Source organism: Rhinopithecus roxellana, chromosome 14 (assembly GCF_007565055.1).
Source record: "Rhinopithecus roxellana isolate Shanxi Qingling chromosome 14, ASM756505v1, whole genome shotgun sequence".
NCBI classification, from domain to species: domain Eukaryota; kingdom Metazoa; phylum Chordata; class Mammalia; order Primates; family Cercopithecidae; genus Rhinopithecus; species Rhinopithecus roxellana.
The window spans coordinates 22,164,377-22,181,149 of NC_044562.1; the positions used below are offsets into that span (position 1 = coordinate 22,164,377).

Consider the following 16,773-nt stretch of genomic DNA (forward strand, 5'->3'; position numbering starts at 1 on the left):
GAAGGAAACCTGGGTCCATGCCCTAGAGGAAGTCAATGTTCAGTTTCTGCCCAGAATCTGAATGACTTTTTCAAAATTAGGATGAGAAGTAGAAATGGACAAAAAGAACACATACATGAATATGGTAGACAGGGAAATGGCAGAATTACTGGAAAACAGCAAGCTTTTGCATTTTACATGTAAGCTGTGGGTGTGATTTCAAGAGTTTGATTCTGGCATCATATATGTGACGTAAGAAATGCATATTTGTTCTATGCCTTTGGTTCCTGACACGGAGCTCCTAAAAACCCTTCTAATATTCTGAATGATAGGGGAATAAAGATCATCTTTTGTTCTAATATTTGGTGTTTGACCTCACTTGGAATATCCTGGGTGATAGAAGTGTCTTTTGTTCTAAGGAGGCAATTCTTGGTGGGCTTCCAGGTGGGACTGGTCATCAGAAAGACCAAGCCATGATTAGAAGCTTGAAACTTTCAGCTCCAGCTGCACCCTTCAGCGAGGAAAGCAGAGCTAGAGATTGAGTTTATAATTGATCCTGCCCACATTATGACACCTCCATAAGAATCCCTGAAGCATGATGTTCAGAGAGCTTCTGGGTGGGTGAACATTCAGCTTCCAGGAGGGTAATGCACCTCAACTCCATGGCGACAGAAGCTACTGCACTTGGGACCCTTCTGGGCCTCCTCCGATGTATCTTTTCATCTCTCGTTCATATCCTTTATAATAAACTGGTAAATATTCCCATGAGTTCTATGAGGCTGTTTAGCAAATTATCAAACCGGAGGAGGGGGTCATGGGAACCCCTGATTTATTTGTAGCCAAGTTGGACGGAATTATGGGTAACTGAGGACCCACTACTTATGACTAGTCCTGAAGCAGGGACAGTCTTGTAGGACTGAGCCCTTACCCGATGGGGTCTGCACTAACCCCAGGTATTTAATGTCATAACTGAATTGTTGGGTACCCAGTTGGCATCCAGAGAGTTGGAGAATTGTTTGGTGTGAGGAAAACCCCCCACACAATGTCAAACCGCGTTTGAACTCTGATTTTGTTCCCTGTGATCTCCATGACCCAGGAAAAATTACTCAAGTGCTCTGTGTCCGTTTTCTCATCCATGAATTACCTCCACGTAGTGGAGGTAATTAAGTCACCATAGTCATGATTTGTGGGATCAATGTGAGGAGTAAATGAGATCCAGGGAGAAATAAATTGCCCAATGCCTGGCACAGAGTACATATGCAGTAGGATGGCTTTGATTTTGATTATCATTTACATGTTCCATACATTATTCTAATACATATATATGTATGGTTTTTTAAATTTTTTTTTGACAGGGTCTCACTCTGTTACCCAGGCTGGAGTGCAGTAGCATGATCATGGCTCACTGAAGCCTCCGCCTCCGGGGCTCAAGCAATCCTCCCACCTCAGCCTCCTGAGTAGCTGAGACCACAGGCATATGCCACCACACCTGGCTAATTTTTGTATTTTTGGTAGAAACTGGGTCTCCTTATGTTGCCCAGGTTGGCCTCAAACTGGTGGGCTCAAGTGATCCTCCTGCCTCAGCCTCCCAGAGCGATGGGATTACAGGCATGAGCCACTGTGTCCGGCCTGTAATACATATTCTAATATATTATGAAATTTTTAAAAGACCCTGTATAGATCAACTGTAATTATTTTTCATAGCTCATTCGTTGGTTTAAAGCCTGCTGGAGGTCAGTAGTCAGGGGAATGAATGTGTGGGTGTGTGAGAAGCCAGGCTTAAGTCTAGCTAATGTCCACAGCAGGAAAGAGTACTCAGCAAATCCAGTGGTTATGCAGTTATTTAGTAAATCCTCTAGGGTATTTATTTAAACAAAGGCCTTTGCTGTATCACAGACTTTAGGATAAGAATGTGTGATGAATGTGAAGGGTCGTAGACTCTGGATATTTAAGGGACCAGAAGGAAAAGAGAAACCCACGAAGGAAGGGAAAGATGGAGAGACAGGAGAAATACAGACAAGGAAGGGAAGGATGGAGAGACAGGGGAAATACAGAAACAAAGACAGACCAGGAAGAGAAGGATGGAGAGACAGGAGAAACACAGAAACAAAGACAGACAAGGAAGGGAAGGATGAAGAGACAGGAGAAATGGAGAAACAAAGACAGACAAGTGTTTCAAGGAGAGGAGAGCGATCCACATAATTTGAAACTAAGCAGAGGGGTTCAGGTCAGATTAAGACACAAAAGTATGTATTGGCATTGGTCACTTGAAGGCCATTGGTGATCTTTGCTGGAGTGTTTTCAGAGGAGAGGTGGTAGCAGGCAAATTATTACTAAGGATTGAATAGTAGATGAACTACAGGCAGCATGTTTGACTATTCTTTTAAGAAGTTTGACAGAGAAAGGAAAGTCAGGGAAAAGACAGCAATCATTTGGGCACAAGACCTAAAAGATGACGAGGAAGTTTTGTATTATGATGGGAAAATAGTTGCATATTTAAGAACTGAAAGAGAAAAGCAAATAACAAAAGAAAAGCTGGAATGTCTGTAGAGAGGGGAGGCACCTCGTGGAACAAGGAATTCCAAGGATGGGGGCACAGGTGGTTGGACAGGTCTTGAATAGAAGCGAAAAGAGCTCTCATTTTTCACTGTAGGAGGAATAGAGGTAGGAACAGATGCAGATGTAGACACTGTGTAGATTAGGGAGGGAGATGGAGATGAATTTGAGCCACAGACTTGAAGCTAATGATGATCATTTGCAATAGTCTCAGAACAGGTTGCGGTTCTATGTGGCCAGCTAATACTGGGGACCCGGAGTTCGCCATGCACCTAGCAGTTGGCTAAGATGTGGAATTCTCTCCAGGTTTGCAACAGCCCAGGGGGTAGGCATGAAGAGGGTTAGGTGGGTTGGGGATTTTCCAAGCTTGCAGGATGACATACCTTGGGTCCCTGTGGTCCAAGCAAGCCTTCAGGACCTGTGAATCCTTTCTGGCCAGGAGAACCAGGGGGTCCAGGAAAGCCTCTCTCCCCCTGTTAAAACCGAAACAAGGTGAGAAACACACAGAACAGCAACTATCCAACAATAAACACACCAATAACCATTATGTTCTCTTGTTTATGACTTCATGATGACTCTTTGCATATTTTTTCCTTGGATTAAAAAATTCATAATTAACACTCAGGAGTGACTGCATAGGTAACCAGAAAGCTACCAGTTGTTAGTATTTGTCTATAGGCTTGAAAGTGGTGGCTCTTGGTCTTGTAGAAACTTGACTTTCCCCCACAGTGGGGCTATGTAGAGCAGAGCTTAACTGAGAAGGAATAAAAAATGAAAGGGAAAGTCCAGGAAGAAACTTCAAGGTTAGTGGAGTGTTTATTGTGGGATGGAGAGACAGTGAGGCTCAGGTGCAAGAAGGTGTTTGGGGAGTGTGCATAATTACTATGTAGCTTGAAAGAATGCCACCAGGCAGGTTATGAGTCTCAGCCCTTTAATACACAGGCATTAGTAATCTGCTATTTGTATGGGAGATGCAGGAGAGGTAGCAAGGGTGGCATAACCAAAAAGGTGTGAGCTCAGTAATGTTTTAGAAGGAGTCGGATAATATTAGGGGAAAGTACCTAGTAAAAGTGAGTGAAAGTATTTTAAGCCCAAGGCTTGACAGGGTTCTACCAACAAATAACCTTCCCATGGATGTATATCTTGGAATTACGTTTGTCCCTCAGTGTCGGTGGGGCATTGGTTCCACGACCTTCCCCCCACACGAAAACCTGTGGATCCTTAAGTCTCTTACACAAAATGGCATAGTATTTGCATATAACCTAGAACATCCTTCCATATACTTTGAATCTCTAGGTGACTTATAATACCTAATACAATGCAGATGCTTTGCAAATAGTTGTTATACTGCATTTTTTCATTTGTATTATCTTTTATTGTTGTACTGTTATTTTTTATTATCCCCCCCACAAGTATTTTTAATATGCCATTGGTTGAATCTGACGATTCAGAGTGCCTGGATAAGGAGGGCCGACTGTACTCTTCAAAAGTAAAGGCCACCGGCTGATTTGGTTAATTGGGTCAATTTAGTTACACAATTGGCAAATTAAAACAAAAAAGAACAAGTCAGCTATTTTACATTGTGTGTGTGCACACACACTCAATAAGAAGAGAAATAAAAGAATGTACTAGACCCCTCTTGCTACTCGGTTACTTTTATACACCCTAGAATAGCATCTTGCAAATAGTAGAAACTCAATAAATGCTTCTTGAATGCAAGGAGAATCACAGAGAAAGTGCTTCTCAATGGGAAACTGAATTTTAATACATTCACATATTCAAGAAAAAACCTAAATCCAACTACATGTGAATTATGAAATAATTTAAAATAAGTATAATTATTATAATTAGCATACACGTTATATAGAAATTAAAGAGCTTTAAATATGTTCTTAAAATATTTTAAAATAGTCATCCTTCAATATTGTTAAACAATTAATTAGTGTCTCTGAGGAAAGGGTTTGGTAAACAAAGAAAAAAACTTTAGTTCTGCCTCTATCTTAATTATCACAAATTGCAAGTTAATGGAGCGAATTAATGAGATTTCACGGCATTCCTTTTTTTCTTGAATTCTGCAATGGAGCTACTTCCCTCTGCTGAAGTTTTGCCTCAACCACGTGCTGCTGTGGGATTTCTCCACCAGGGGGCGAACTTGAACCAATGCTGCAGGACAGAAATCTGTGGATTTCAATGTTTATTTTCTGTCAAAGTGAATGAATCAATTTGTTTTCAGTTCTTCTCTTGTGTTTAGCAACATTGTAAATAGTGTGCACATATGGAGACTTGTCATAAATTTTGTTTTTCTCTCGCATTTGCTACTTATTCTTTACAGACCAAGAGAGTTGTAATTTAATTGCCGTTGTATATACAAGGTATCTGAAGCTTCCTAGATGACATTTTTTTTTTTTCTTTTTTTTTTAGGTTAATGTTTATATACAATTACTTTAACATTGGATTTGGGAAATGTAACAACATACTGCTGATCTTTCTGCTACAGATGAAAGAAGAAGGTGAGTTTTACCTTGTAGAGCTTTACAGTGTAAACAAGCAGTATTAGGTTTTGTTTTTACCTTCTCCCCTTTGGCCTTGTCACAGAAGCACTGGCCTTTGTCTTTACAGACACAGCCCTAGGAAGAGGGAAAGAGAAAGTGTTTTGTTTAGAAACAGCTGAATAATCCCAACGGGCAGGGTAAAAGCAAATGCATTTCTCTGTTCTTTGAGTATTGGACACTATCCGTTAGGAGCCAGGTGACCTTGTAGCAATATATCCATATATTAATAGAAACACATCAATATATCAATAGAAATAAAGCAGAAAACTGAGAACATGTTGCATAAGGGAGAAATGTCAGATAAGAATACATCATTTGTATTGTACTTGGGAATTTTAAGTATTACAGTAATTGCAGTTTTTGTCATCACTTTTAATTACCTTTGTATCAACCTAATAATTTATATATGGAAATGACAAAATCAGCTATCCTTTTTTTTCAGGATACTATCTAATTGAATCATAAGAAATTGCAGCTGTCATAGGTAGAAAGTGGTCAGATACTGGCAAATTCTTAGGTTCTACATAATGTTCATATATGCATATGTGTATATGTGTATAATGTATATATACCTCTTATGTAAAACACAGGGTATTTGGTTGGTTCCATTACTTGGACGATTTTTTTTTTTTTTTTGCCATTACTTTCGATGGCAAAAGCCACAATAACTTTTGCACCAACCTTACATATATTTGCGTAGATTAATATGCAATACATTCTATAGGTGATATTAAGGTTTTCTTTGACTTAAATAATGTTTAAGACTGAGAAGAGGATCAATACCCATTATGCATCTTTAAGGAGAATAACTAGTATCAGAATGTTCTTTCTTTTTTTTATTCTCAAATGTTTTGAATAACAGAATGTTCTTTCTTATAAAACCAAAACCAAAACAAAAAATTCAGCCGTGAGTTAGACATACCTTATCCTACCTAAGTAGTCACTGTGACATACTTACCCCCCAGCCCTCACACCTATGCACGTACTAGCTACAGTGGACATCAAATTTGTAAAACTTTTATCTGCCAGCAGAGGAATAAATAAAGAAATAGTTTCAAATAATAGACTTAAAATGTGTTTTGGCTGGGCACAGTGGCTCATGCCTGTAATCCCAGCACTTTGGGAGGCCAAGGCAGGCAGGTCATTTGAGGTCAGGAGTTTGAGACCAACCTGGCCAACCTGGTGAAACCCCATTTCTACTAAAAAATATAAAAATTAGCCGTGTGTGGTGGTGGGCTTCTGTAATTCCAGCTACTCCAGAGGCTGAGGCAGGAGAATGGCTTGAACCCAGGAGGTGGATGTTGCAGTGAGCTGAGATCATTCCACTGCACTCCAGTCAGGGTGACAGAGTGAAACTCTGTTCCAAAAAAGAAAAAAAAAAATGTGTTTTGACATACATGCTACACATTATATGGTTATACATTAATCCTTTGCTTTATTATTTTTTTCTTCAGGTTAATATTAACTGAAAATTAATTTGCTTTCTCCAGAAAATATGTTGATAGCAGAGGCCAGGCACATCTAGGAGATATACCGGGTGGTTAGTAGGGAAAATTTTTAAAAAATGCTAGATATTCCTAAGGTGGAGAATTCTATTTATACAACCAAAGCAAAAAAAAAAAAAAAAAAAAAAAACCTACACAAACAAACAAGAGAGAGTATCTTTAACTGAGTATCTTTCCTTAGTCTTGGGCAGTAGGTCTTGCTGTCATTCCAGGAAGGGAGCACATAGTAATTTTGAGACATTCATCATTTGACACTCATCATGTTTATATACATTGTAATTTATAGGAATGGAAAGTACTGGGTATCTACCCAGAGGAAAATAAGTCATTATACGAAAAAGACACTTGCACACTCATATTTATAACAGGACTATTCACAATTGCAAACATCTGGAACCAGCCCAGATGCCCATCAATCAATGAGTGGATAAAGACAATGTGGTATATATACCATGGAATACTACTCAGCCATAAAAAGGAATGGAATAGTCTGGGCACGGTTGCTCATGCCTGCAATCCCAGCACGTTGGGAGGCCCAGGCGGGCAGATCACCTGAGGTCAGGAGTTCGAGACCAGCCTGGCCAACATGGCAAAACCCCCTTCTCTACTAAAAATACAAAAATTAGCCAGGCATGGTGGCGGGCGTCTGTAATCCCAGCTACTTGGGAATCTGAGGCAGGAGAATCGCTTGAACCTGGGAGGCAGAGATTGCAGTGAGCCAAGATCGCACCATTGCACTCAAACCTGGGTGACAAGAGCGAAACTCTGTAACGAAAAAAAAAAAAGAAAGAAAGAAAAAAAAGAGTGAAATAATGGCATCTGCGGCAACCTGGATGGAATTGGAGACCATTATTCTAAGTGATGTAACTCAGGAATGGAAAACCAAACATCACATATTCTCACTTAGAAGTGAGAGCTAAGCTAAGCTATGAGTACACAAAGGCATAAGAATGATACAATGGATTTGGGGAATTGGGGGGAGGGTAAAAGCGGGGTGAGGGATTTAAGACTACACATTGGGAACAGTGTACACTGCTCGGGTGATGGGTGCATCAAAATCTCAGAAATCACCACTGAAGAACTTATCCATGTAACCAAACACCACCTGTTCCCCCATAAGCTATTGAAATTAAAAAAGAGAAAGTAACTGACTAAGAAGGAAATTCTGTAGTCTCCTCAAAGTTGCATATTTGGTATTTCTAGAAGACTAACTCATTGCAGTTTTCCTCCCAAATATTTGGGATCATGAAGTCATGTCTTAACTAAATGATTTTAATCTTATCTTTCTGGACTTTTAAACTTTAATGCTCATTTCAATCACATCTTTTAAATATACTCTACTAAAACTCAAAGTGTGGATTCCCAGACAGCAGCATCACCTGGAGACTTGTCAGAAATGCAAGTTCTTGGAAATGCAAGTCTTCAGAACCCCCTCCCACACCCCAACATGCTACTCCCCCACAGCATCTGAAAGAGGCAGCAGGGCCTCCAAAAGGAAAGCCTGAGTCCTACACCCAAGGGTACCTGATACTGGGTAAGGAAGCTCAATCTGGGCATGGACCTTGGGCTCAAGTGTGCACGGAGGTAGCTGGCCACTGTTTTCAAATGGACAGTGATCACCTCTGATTCTTCTGCCTCCCAGATGCCACAAAACATCTGGATTCTGAGCCTCTAGGACTAGAGGGAAGAAGAGCATGTTGGCAATTCTCTAACCCGTGAGAAGGTGTAGGGGCCTTGAGACAGGCTTAATTTTATTTCTTGGAGTAGGAGTCACGTTCACCATATGCTACTAAAAATCTTTCGGTCTTGGCTTAAGCAAATAAGTGTTGATCTTCTCCAGATTAGACTGGCCCCGTTTGCCTATACACTCCCATTGAACCTTTGCAGTTAGAAATTCAATGTCTATTTTTTCTGATGATTGTTTGTCCCAGGAGAGAAGGAATTGTGCAGTCATATTCACACTGGTATTTTTGGCATATAACATGTCCTCAACAAATGTTTGTGGATTGACTGGATGAATCAATGAGTGGATGGACAGCTGGTTTATTTGCATCCAATTTGAAGGCATGTGAATTGCATTGCTATTTGATAGTGTGCCATGATGAAGATATTTTCTGTATGTATGAATTATGAACAACTATGATCAAAATGGCAAAAAATGGAACCAGAGACTTTGGCTATTTTAACACGTTAAAATTAACACAAGGCTAATTATTTGTTAGTTGCTTGGATTAAAAGAAATGCTTTTGGAAAAAATACAAACCCAACCCTCAGAAGAGTTGACAAACAGTACCGTGAACACTGGTATCTCCTCCCATCGAAGTTCACCAACTGTTTTGTTGTCCCACCTACTCCATCTCTCTGTCTCTCCTTCTCTCTTTCTCTCTCTCCACACACACATACACCACTTTCCCCCCAAATCATTCAAAAGTAGACTACATGCAAGATGACACTGTACCCCAGATACTTCTGTATGCCTCTCCCCCATCTAATTACAACCCTTATCCCCAAAACTAAGAAATCGATGTTGATACAATACCTTCAGGATACCAATTTTTAAATTAGATCTTCAGCCTTATACAAGGTCCTCAATGATCATAGAAAACGAAAAACTGTTTAATTTTTAGCACATCTATCATTTTAGGCCAGAGCTTTTGTCAGTGCTTTCATCCGCAATCAACACCTGAGGCCGGATGTCAACAAGTGGCTCTCATGGTTGCAAGAATCCTTAGGACCCACCCGGGTGCTCAGCAGTCAGGTGTGGGGCTCTGATGTGAGCGTGCTGTTCCCATGAGTCCTCCCTGCCTGGCGTCTGCCTTCCCATCACCACCTGCCGCCATGAGGCATCTCCTTTATTGTCATCAGAATCACAGTTCTTGATTTTTTCTTTTTGTTATTATCCCTCAGTTTGAGTCTTGAACTTTTAGTGGTAAAATATTTAGTTTTTGTTGTATTTGGTTTGTGTGCACATTAAGGTAGAATTTCTGTCTGATAGTTGAGTAGCAGCTTATTAGTTATTTGAAAGAATTTCTATCTGATAGTTGAGTAGCAGCTTATTAGTTATTTGAAAGAATTTCTGTCTGATAGCTGAGTACCAGCTTATTAGTTATTTGAAAGAATTTCTGTCTGATAGCTGAGTAGCAGCTTATTAGTTATTTGAAAAAGTTAAAGTGAAGGGTCAAAACCAAAAAACAGAAACGTGAACACTGGTCAACTTAAAATATATCAATGCTCGCAAATTCTGTAGTCTTGTGAGATAGGGCCCAGGTTGTTCCTTTGGGAATGGGTCTGCTGTTTAGAGTTCAATGGCATCATTCTTGCTAAATCACTCCCACAGGGCACCATCAACAAATTCCGGTTTTAGAATTAAAAAAAAATTTTTTTTACAGGCCAGTTGCTTGTGGGGGCCGGGCATGGTGGCTCACTCCTGTAATCCCAGCACATTGGGAGGCAGCGGCTGGTGGATCACTGGAGGTCAGGAGTTTGAGCCCAGCCTGGCCAACAATGTGAAACCCCATCTCTACTAAAAATACAAAAATTAGTAGGGTTTGGTGGTGCATGCCTGTAACCTTGACTACTCAGGAGGCTGAGGCATGAGAATTGCTTGAACCCAGGAGGCTGAGGTTGCAGTTAGCCGAGATTGTGCCACTGCACTCCAGCCTGGGTGACAGAGCTAGATTCTGTCTCAAAAAAATAAAAAGTAAATAAATAAAATAAAAAAGATGCTTGTGGAGCAATCTGACTGTAGAGTCCTTCTGGATATTAATCCATATTTTTCTCTAACTCTTTAAGTGCTAGCTCAGCCACATGTAATTGAATAATAGTTTTTCTCTCAATTTCATTTTATCAAATCTGTCAATCTTGTTTTTACATAAGCAAATGTCTTTTTATGTATTCATATCTAATCACTTAGTTATTTAATATTTAATTACTTCATTAAAATAGTAAGTTCAACCATCAGGAATTGAAGTGAAATAGCTAATCTTAAAACCATCTGGTCAAAAAATGGGCAAAAGATTTGAATAGACATTTCTCAAAAGAAGACATACAGAGAGCAAACAGGCATATGAAAAGGTGCTCAACATCACTGATCATCAGAGAAATGCAAATCAAAACTACACGGAGATATCATCTCACCCCAGTTAAAATGGCTTATATCCAAATGACAGTCAATAACAAATGCTAGAAAGGAAGTGGAGAAAAGGCAACCCTAGTACGCTGCTTGTGGGAATGTAAATTAGTATAACCACCATGGAGAACAGTGTGGAGGTTCCTCAAAAAACTAAAAATTGCACTACCATATGATCCAGCAATCCCACTGTTGGGTATCTATCCAAAAGAAAGGAAATCAGTCTATCGAAGAGATATCTGCACTCCCATGTTTGTTGTAGCACTGTTTACAATAGCTAAGATTTGGTAAAAGGTGAAAGATTTATACGATCTGAAGAGAAACCAGAGTATACAATAGCTAAGATTTGGAAGCAATCTAAGTATCCATCAACAGACGAATGGATAAAGGAAATGTGGTATATATACACAGTGGAGTACTATGCAGCCATAAAAAAGAATGAGATCCAGTCATTTGCAACAACATGGATGGAACTGGGGATCACTGTGTTAAATAAAGTAAGCCAGACACAGAAAGACAAACATTGTATATTCTCACTGATGTGTGGGATCTAAAAATCAAATCAACTGAACTCATGGACATAGAGAGTAGAAGAATGGTTACCAGAGGCTAAGAGGGGTAGTGAGGGGTTGGACGGGAGGTGGGATGATTAATGTGTACAAAAAAAATAGAATGAATAAGACTATTTGGTAGCACAGTAGGGTGATTATAGTCAATAATAACTTAATTGTGTATTTTAAAACAAAGAATGCAGCCAGGCACGAGGGTTCATGCCTGTAATCCCAGCACACTGGGAGGCCAAGGCAGGTGGATCGCCTGAGATCAGGAGTTCGAGACCAGCCTGGGCAACGTGGAAAAACCCCATCTCTACAAAGAAACAAAAACAAAAACAAAATTTAGCTGGACATGGTGGTGCACACCTGTAGTCTCAGCTACTCAGAGGGCTGAGATGGGAGGATTGCTTGAACCCAGGAAGCAGAGATTGTAGTGAGCCAAGATCAGGCCATTACACTCCAGCCTGGGCAACAGAGTGAGACCCTGTCTCAGAAAAAAAAAAGTAATTGGATTCCTTGTAACTCAAGGGATAAAGTGCTTGAGGGGATGGATGCCCCATTCTCCATGATGTGTTTATTTCACATTGCATGACGGTATCAAAACATCTTATGTACCCCATAAATATATATATGCCTACTATGTAGCCACAAAAATATTTTAAATAATATAAAAAATAAAAGAAAACTGATTGGTGTAACAGACATGTATACTAGGTATACTAGGGAGATGCCTCCAGCTCTGGGCTGCTATTGCACAGAGGTATGGAGAATTCTGGTCCATCCAGCAGTCGGTTAAATGAAAAACCATTGTGAGAGGGTTGACTGTACTCTCCAGTTATACATGTCTGCCATATCATCTATGTGCATGTGGTCTGCCCTGCAGATGAGGCTCCAGAGCCAGGTCTAGAGCTGTGTTTCTGTGCCCCAGTTAGTGGAACTGCTCCAAACTCATTCCAGCTTTAATTCTCAGTTAAATTGGCAAGGCGTGGTTTGCCCGTGCAGCTGCATAATTAAGCTGACTAGGACTTCAGAGTATGTGACAATGTTGCTGACGTGTAGATGCTGCACCTGATTGTGTGAACTCAGAATTATAGTCAGCGCAGCTCTCTGGCTGCTGTTCAGCTGCTGCTCTAGAAACAAGCCCTGCCTGTGTGATGTTCCAGAGACCCCAGAACAGGGACGCTTGAATACTTTTGGATGGTGATGACAGTAACTCAAGAGTCAAGATATTGATTTCTCTCACTAATGCTGTTTTTTCTTAAATATATTTTCATATTGCAAATGTTTCAATAATTCAAAAATTCAAACGGATTATTTAATTTAAAAGATACAGAGTCCATATTTTTATTCTTATTGATTTTAATCCATCTACATTGTTGGACCCAGTTTTTTGAAACACTATGGTTACTTTAATAGTAATAACCCATTCATTACTATTCAACTGTTAAATCACTTAAAAAACCAGGATGGCCAAAGGCTATTAAGGAAGCATAACTAATGGATATTTCTTAAACAACATCTTTATGATTTTTCTCCTTCCAACAATAAATTACCCCATAGTTTCCTCATATCTTAATGGAATACAAAATCATTTGTCATGAACAGAAAGCTCTTAATAATAATATTATGGCTATTAAATCCCCTCCACCATCAGAAAATGACCCGAGATTACATGATGTTTTAGCACTTTTGAATATTAAGTAGTTAAACTTGTGGAAATCATTTTTTCACAGTTGCATTTATGTTTTACAGCCTTACTTAAAATGCAAAATACTACACTTGATCTTAGCCAAAAGGCCGAGAAGCGATTAAAATGCAAAATAAACTTTCATTGTAGAGAACCAAAAAAGAAATCACAGGCCATGTATGTATGGACCTACTGAATATATATGGACCCATCTATGTAGCGTCTACTCCAGCATTGTAGCTACAAACTGGAGCTTTGGGAAATTTCTTCATCCCTCCAAGTTCCCCATCTGTCAAGGGAGATATTAGGATGTATCTTGCAGTGCTTTTGTGAGAAAGAATTGAGATGCTATCACTAGCATGCCTGGTACCCTGCACTCAATAAGGACTCAGTCACTGGGGGCCTCCCTTCTGTCCTTTTTGGCTACAAGATCCCAAGCCAAAGGACATCCACCACTATTGTTTGATCCTTTCTTCCATCAGTCTGCACTAGCCACCTTCCTCCCTGACATTTCCTCTTGAAGTCCCTTGTCCAGTGCCAAAGAACTGGTGTTGAATCTAAGGGCAAGGGTGAGAGACTGCTGTTATCTATCTCTAACAAACAAGTGAATTAACTTGTATTTGTTAATACTATTATTAGAGTACACTGATTATATTGGTTGATTAACCAAATATCATTTGCTGAAGAGCACAGACACATTACAGTGTTTTATTTACAAAATATTGGTTAGAGACCCCGGTGGTATTTGATGCTTATCCAAGAAAGGTGCCAGATCAAATATATTATACAAAGCCAACAAGCCTTCCAGCAGTGCGGATCAGTTGGGTCTCACACTCTTCTCTTGATCTCCATTCTCGCAGTGCCCGTGTGTCACCCATGTCTCCCCTGCACATCACTTTCTCTTACGAGGCAAAGTGGTACAGGCTGCAGGGCACCAGTTCCGGAGACAGACTTCCTGGGTCTAAATCCCAGCTCTGCCACCTCACCTCTGTGAGTCTAGGCAGTCTCAGGTGTCTCAGTTTCCACATCTGTGAAATGGGGTCAGATTGGTTAGCACAGGGAAGCCCTTAGAAGAGTTCATAGGATACACAGAGCTGTTACTGTAGGCTGTTACTGACTCATCGACTTGATACCAATCGTTAGGTGCTCCAGAGTTAAGGGTTTATCACTTTCCCACTGCAGGTGGGAACTGTGTCTCACAATTCCTTATATCCCACACGCACTGTAAACAATTATCTTTTTACCCTTGAAACTCATGAAGGATCTCATTAAACACATCCATTTTTATTGTTCATTAAATGCACATGCATTTTTATTAATAGACCAGAACATAATTTCCAAATAATCTTGACTATTTCCTCTTTCTACTGTCAATAGCCAGCATGCTCGTTCCTGTGCATGCTGGTGAAACAGACGTGGCCTGCCCTGCCTTTCTCCAATCTCTCTCCCGGAGCCCAGTCCAGCCCAGCCCAGCCCAGCCTGGTTTAATAGCAGGGGGAGTTGGCACCGTTCACAGCTGGTTAACACCCTACTGAGCAGGTCTGTTGATTTTGCATTATGATTACTGACCCTGCCAGTCCCTCTGCCCAGCCAATAGCCTGAGGGGAAAGTTTTTGTGTGTGAAAAGAAGAGCTGACCAAGTATAGCCAAACCATGCCAGACAGACGCCACGAGCTGTCCTCTGCAGGGCCGCCTCTGCCCGTGTCTGCCTTAAGCAACCAACCATGTGCCCTGGCACCATGCCCTCCAGTGAAGGAGAATGACACCCATGGACTGCTTTGCACGGTACCCCTGCCTGTCCCGCCCTGAAGCTGCTGTCACCACACTTGGACATCACAGAAATCTTACTGCAGCTGCCACTTCCTATCCCTCAACTCCTGTCCAGAGACACATCACTAGTCTAGACATCTAAACCAGCCACCCGTTTTTGATTTTCTGGATGACAGCAAGCATACAGATTACTAACTCTGACAAAGACGGTGCAATGAGAGCTCTCTGGTCCATTTGAGAATAAACAATTTGGTAAGGAAATTTTGCCCATCTTATGCAATGCAGAGAATGGTAGGTATACCTGTAATCATTAACTCCAGCTTCCTTTTTTTTTTGTTTCTTTTCCCCCCCAAAAGGTTTTGAATGCAGAAAGACCGAGAAACCTTCGCCATTCGTGTAAGAAAAATAGACTGCACAGGATTCCTTGATCAGGATGGTGTAGAAGAAATGAACTTCCGTCAGCACTGTAATGATCTCAGTATGTTTTGAGCACTTTCAGTGCTGGCGGTCTCATATGATCTCATTATATCTTACAACAATTCTGCAAGGGAGGTACTATTATAAACTCCATCTGATCGATGAGAAAACTCGAATTTTGAGAGGCTAAGGATAGTAAGGAACACTGGGAGCGGGTATCTGAACTCAGGTGAGACAGTCTGACCCAGGGCCATATTCTCAGGTGCAGTGTTGCATTTCTTCTTCTCCTTTTTTGGGGGGTGGGGGTGGGGATGGGGGATGGAGTCTCGCTCTGTTGCCCAGGCTGGAGTGCAGTGGTGCAATCTAGGCTCACTGCAACCTCCACCTCCCAGGTTCAAGCGATTCTCCAGTAGAGATGGGGTTTCACCATGTTGACCAGACTGGTCTTGAACTTTTGAACTCAGGTGATCCGCCCGCCTCAGCCTCATAAAGTGCTGGGATTACAGGCATGAGCCACCACGCCCGGCCTGTATTTCATTATTGATGGGCGCTGCTGGCCACAAGGCACTGGGGGAGGAGGGGTACGTTTCTCTCCACCTCACCCTATCACTGTGGCCCTCATGATGGGATGTAAAATCCTAGTGATAAACATAACATAGTAGCTCATGAAATTAGCTGTATAATGCAGGAATTGGCAGACAGCAGCTTGCAGGCCAAATCTGCCCTCTGCCTGTTTCCAGCTGGCCTATGAGCTAAGACTGGTTTTCATATTTTTTCATGGTTGAAACAAAATCAAGAGAGAAATAACATTTTGTAATGTGAAAATTATATAAACTTCAAATCTCAGTGTCCATAAATTAAGTTTACATTTCATCAATACAAATTTTGTGGATATTTATTTTCTCTCTTGTTATATAGGTATCTGCAGAGTAGCCTTCATTTTGCCTCTTGGCTTGCAAAGCCTAAAATATTTACTACCTGGCTCTTTATGGGAAAAACTTGGTGATTCCTGGTGCAAATTATCTTCATTACATTTTTTCTGTGGCAATATAAAGCTTGCATTAAAAAATTAAGATACAGGCCAGGCACAGTGGCTCATGCCTGTAATCTCAGCACTTTGGGAGGCCAAGGTGGGTAGATCACCTGAGGTCAGGAGTTCAAGACCAGCCTGGCCAACTGGGTGAAACTCTGTCTCTACTAAAAATACAAAAATTAGTTTGGTGTGGTGTTGAGCGCCTGTAATCCCAGCTACTTGGGTGGCTGAGGCAGGAGAATTGCTTGAACCTGGGAGGCGAAGGTTGTAGTGGGCAGAGATCACACCACTATACTCCAGCCTGGGCAACAGACCGAGAGTCCGTCTCAGAAAAAAAAAAAGTTAAGGTAGAAACTTAAAGAAGAGATCAGCTGTGAGCTCCAGTGAGAGATGAGCTTCTACCTTGGAATGGCAGATGGGGACCTCTCTCTTCCTTCTGTCCTCCTCATGTGCTTCCCCTTCTCCCACTGTGCTTCTGTCCAAGGCTTGGGGGACACAAGGAATATAATTTGGGGACTGGAAGAACCCAGCAGATCCTCTAGTCTGAAAGTTCTTCATGTTTTGAACTTCACAGAGTAGTAAAATAAATAT

At 40.9% G+C, this 16,773-nt stretch overlaps 1 protein-coding gene, 1 long non-coding RNA gene and 1 pseudogene across 2 annotated transcripts in view; 1 reads left to right on the plus strand and 2 right to left on the minus strand.

Annotated features, from left to right (window-relative positions):
- Positions 1 to 5,134, plus strand: part of LOC115893191 — an 88,647-nt gene extending 83,513 nt beyond the window's left edge. The window contains exon 4 of the long non-coding RNA XR_004053136.1: positions 4,957 to 5,134. This is a non-coding gene — a long non-coding RNA (uncharacterized LOC115893191). The remainder of the gene's footprint in view (positions 1 to 4,956) is intronic.
- The window catches only part of COL4A3 (collagen type IV alpha 3 chain), a 149,664-nt gene that overhangs the window by 71,079 nt on the left and 61,812 nt on the right, over positions 1 to 16,773 (minus strand). Inside the window, exons 2-3 of the mRNA XM_010375623.2 lie at positions 5,106 to 5,162; positions 2,919 to 3,008 (exon numbers count right to left, since the gene is read on the minus strand). Coding sequence (XP_010373925.2) covers positions 2,919 to 3,008; positions 5,106 to 5,162 — 147 coding nt within the window. The remainder of the gene's footprint in view (positions 1 to 2,918; positions 3,009 to 5,105; positions 5,163 to 16,773) is intronic.
- Positions 12,948 to 13,084, minus strand: LOC115893418 (annotated as a pseudogene).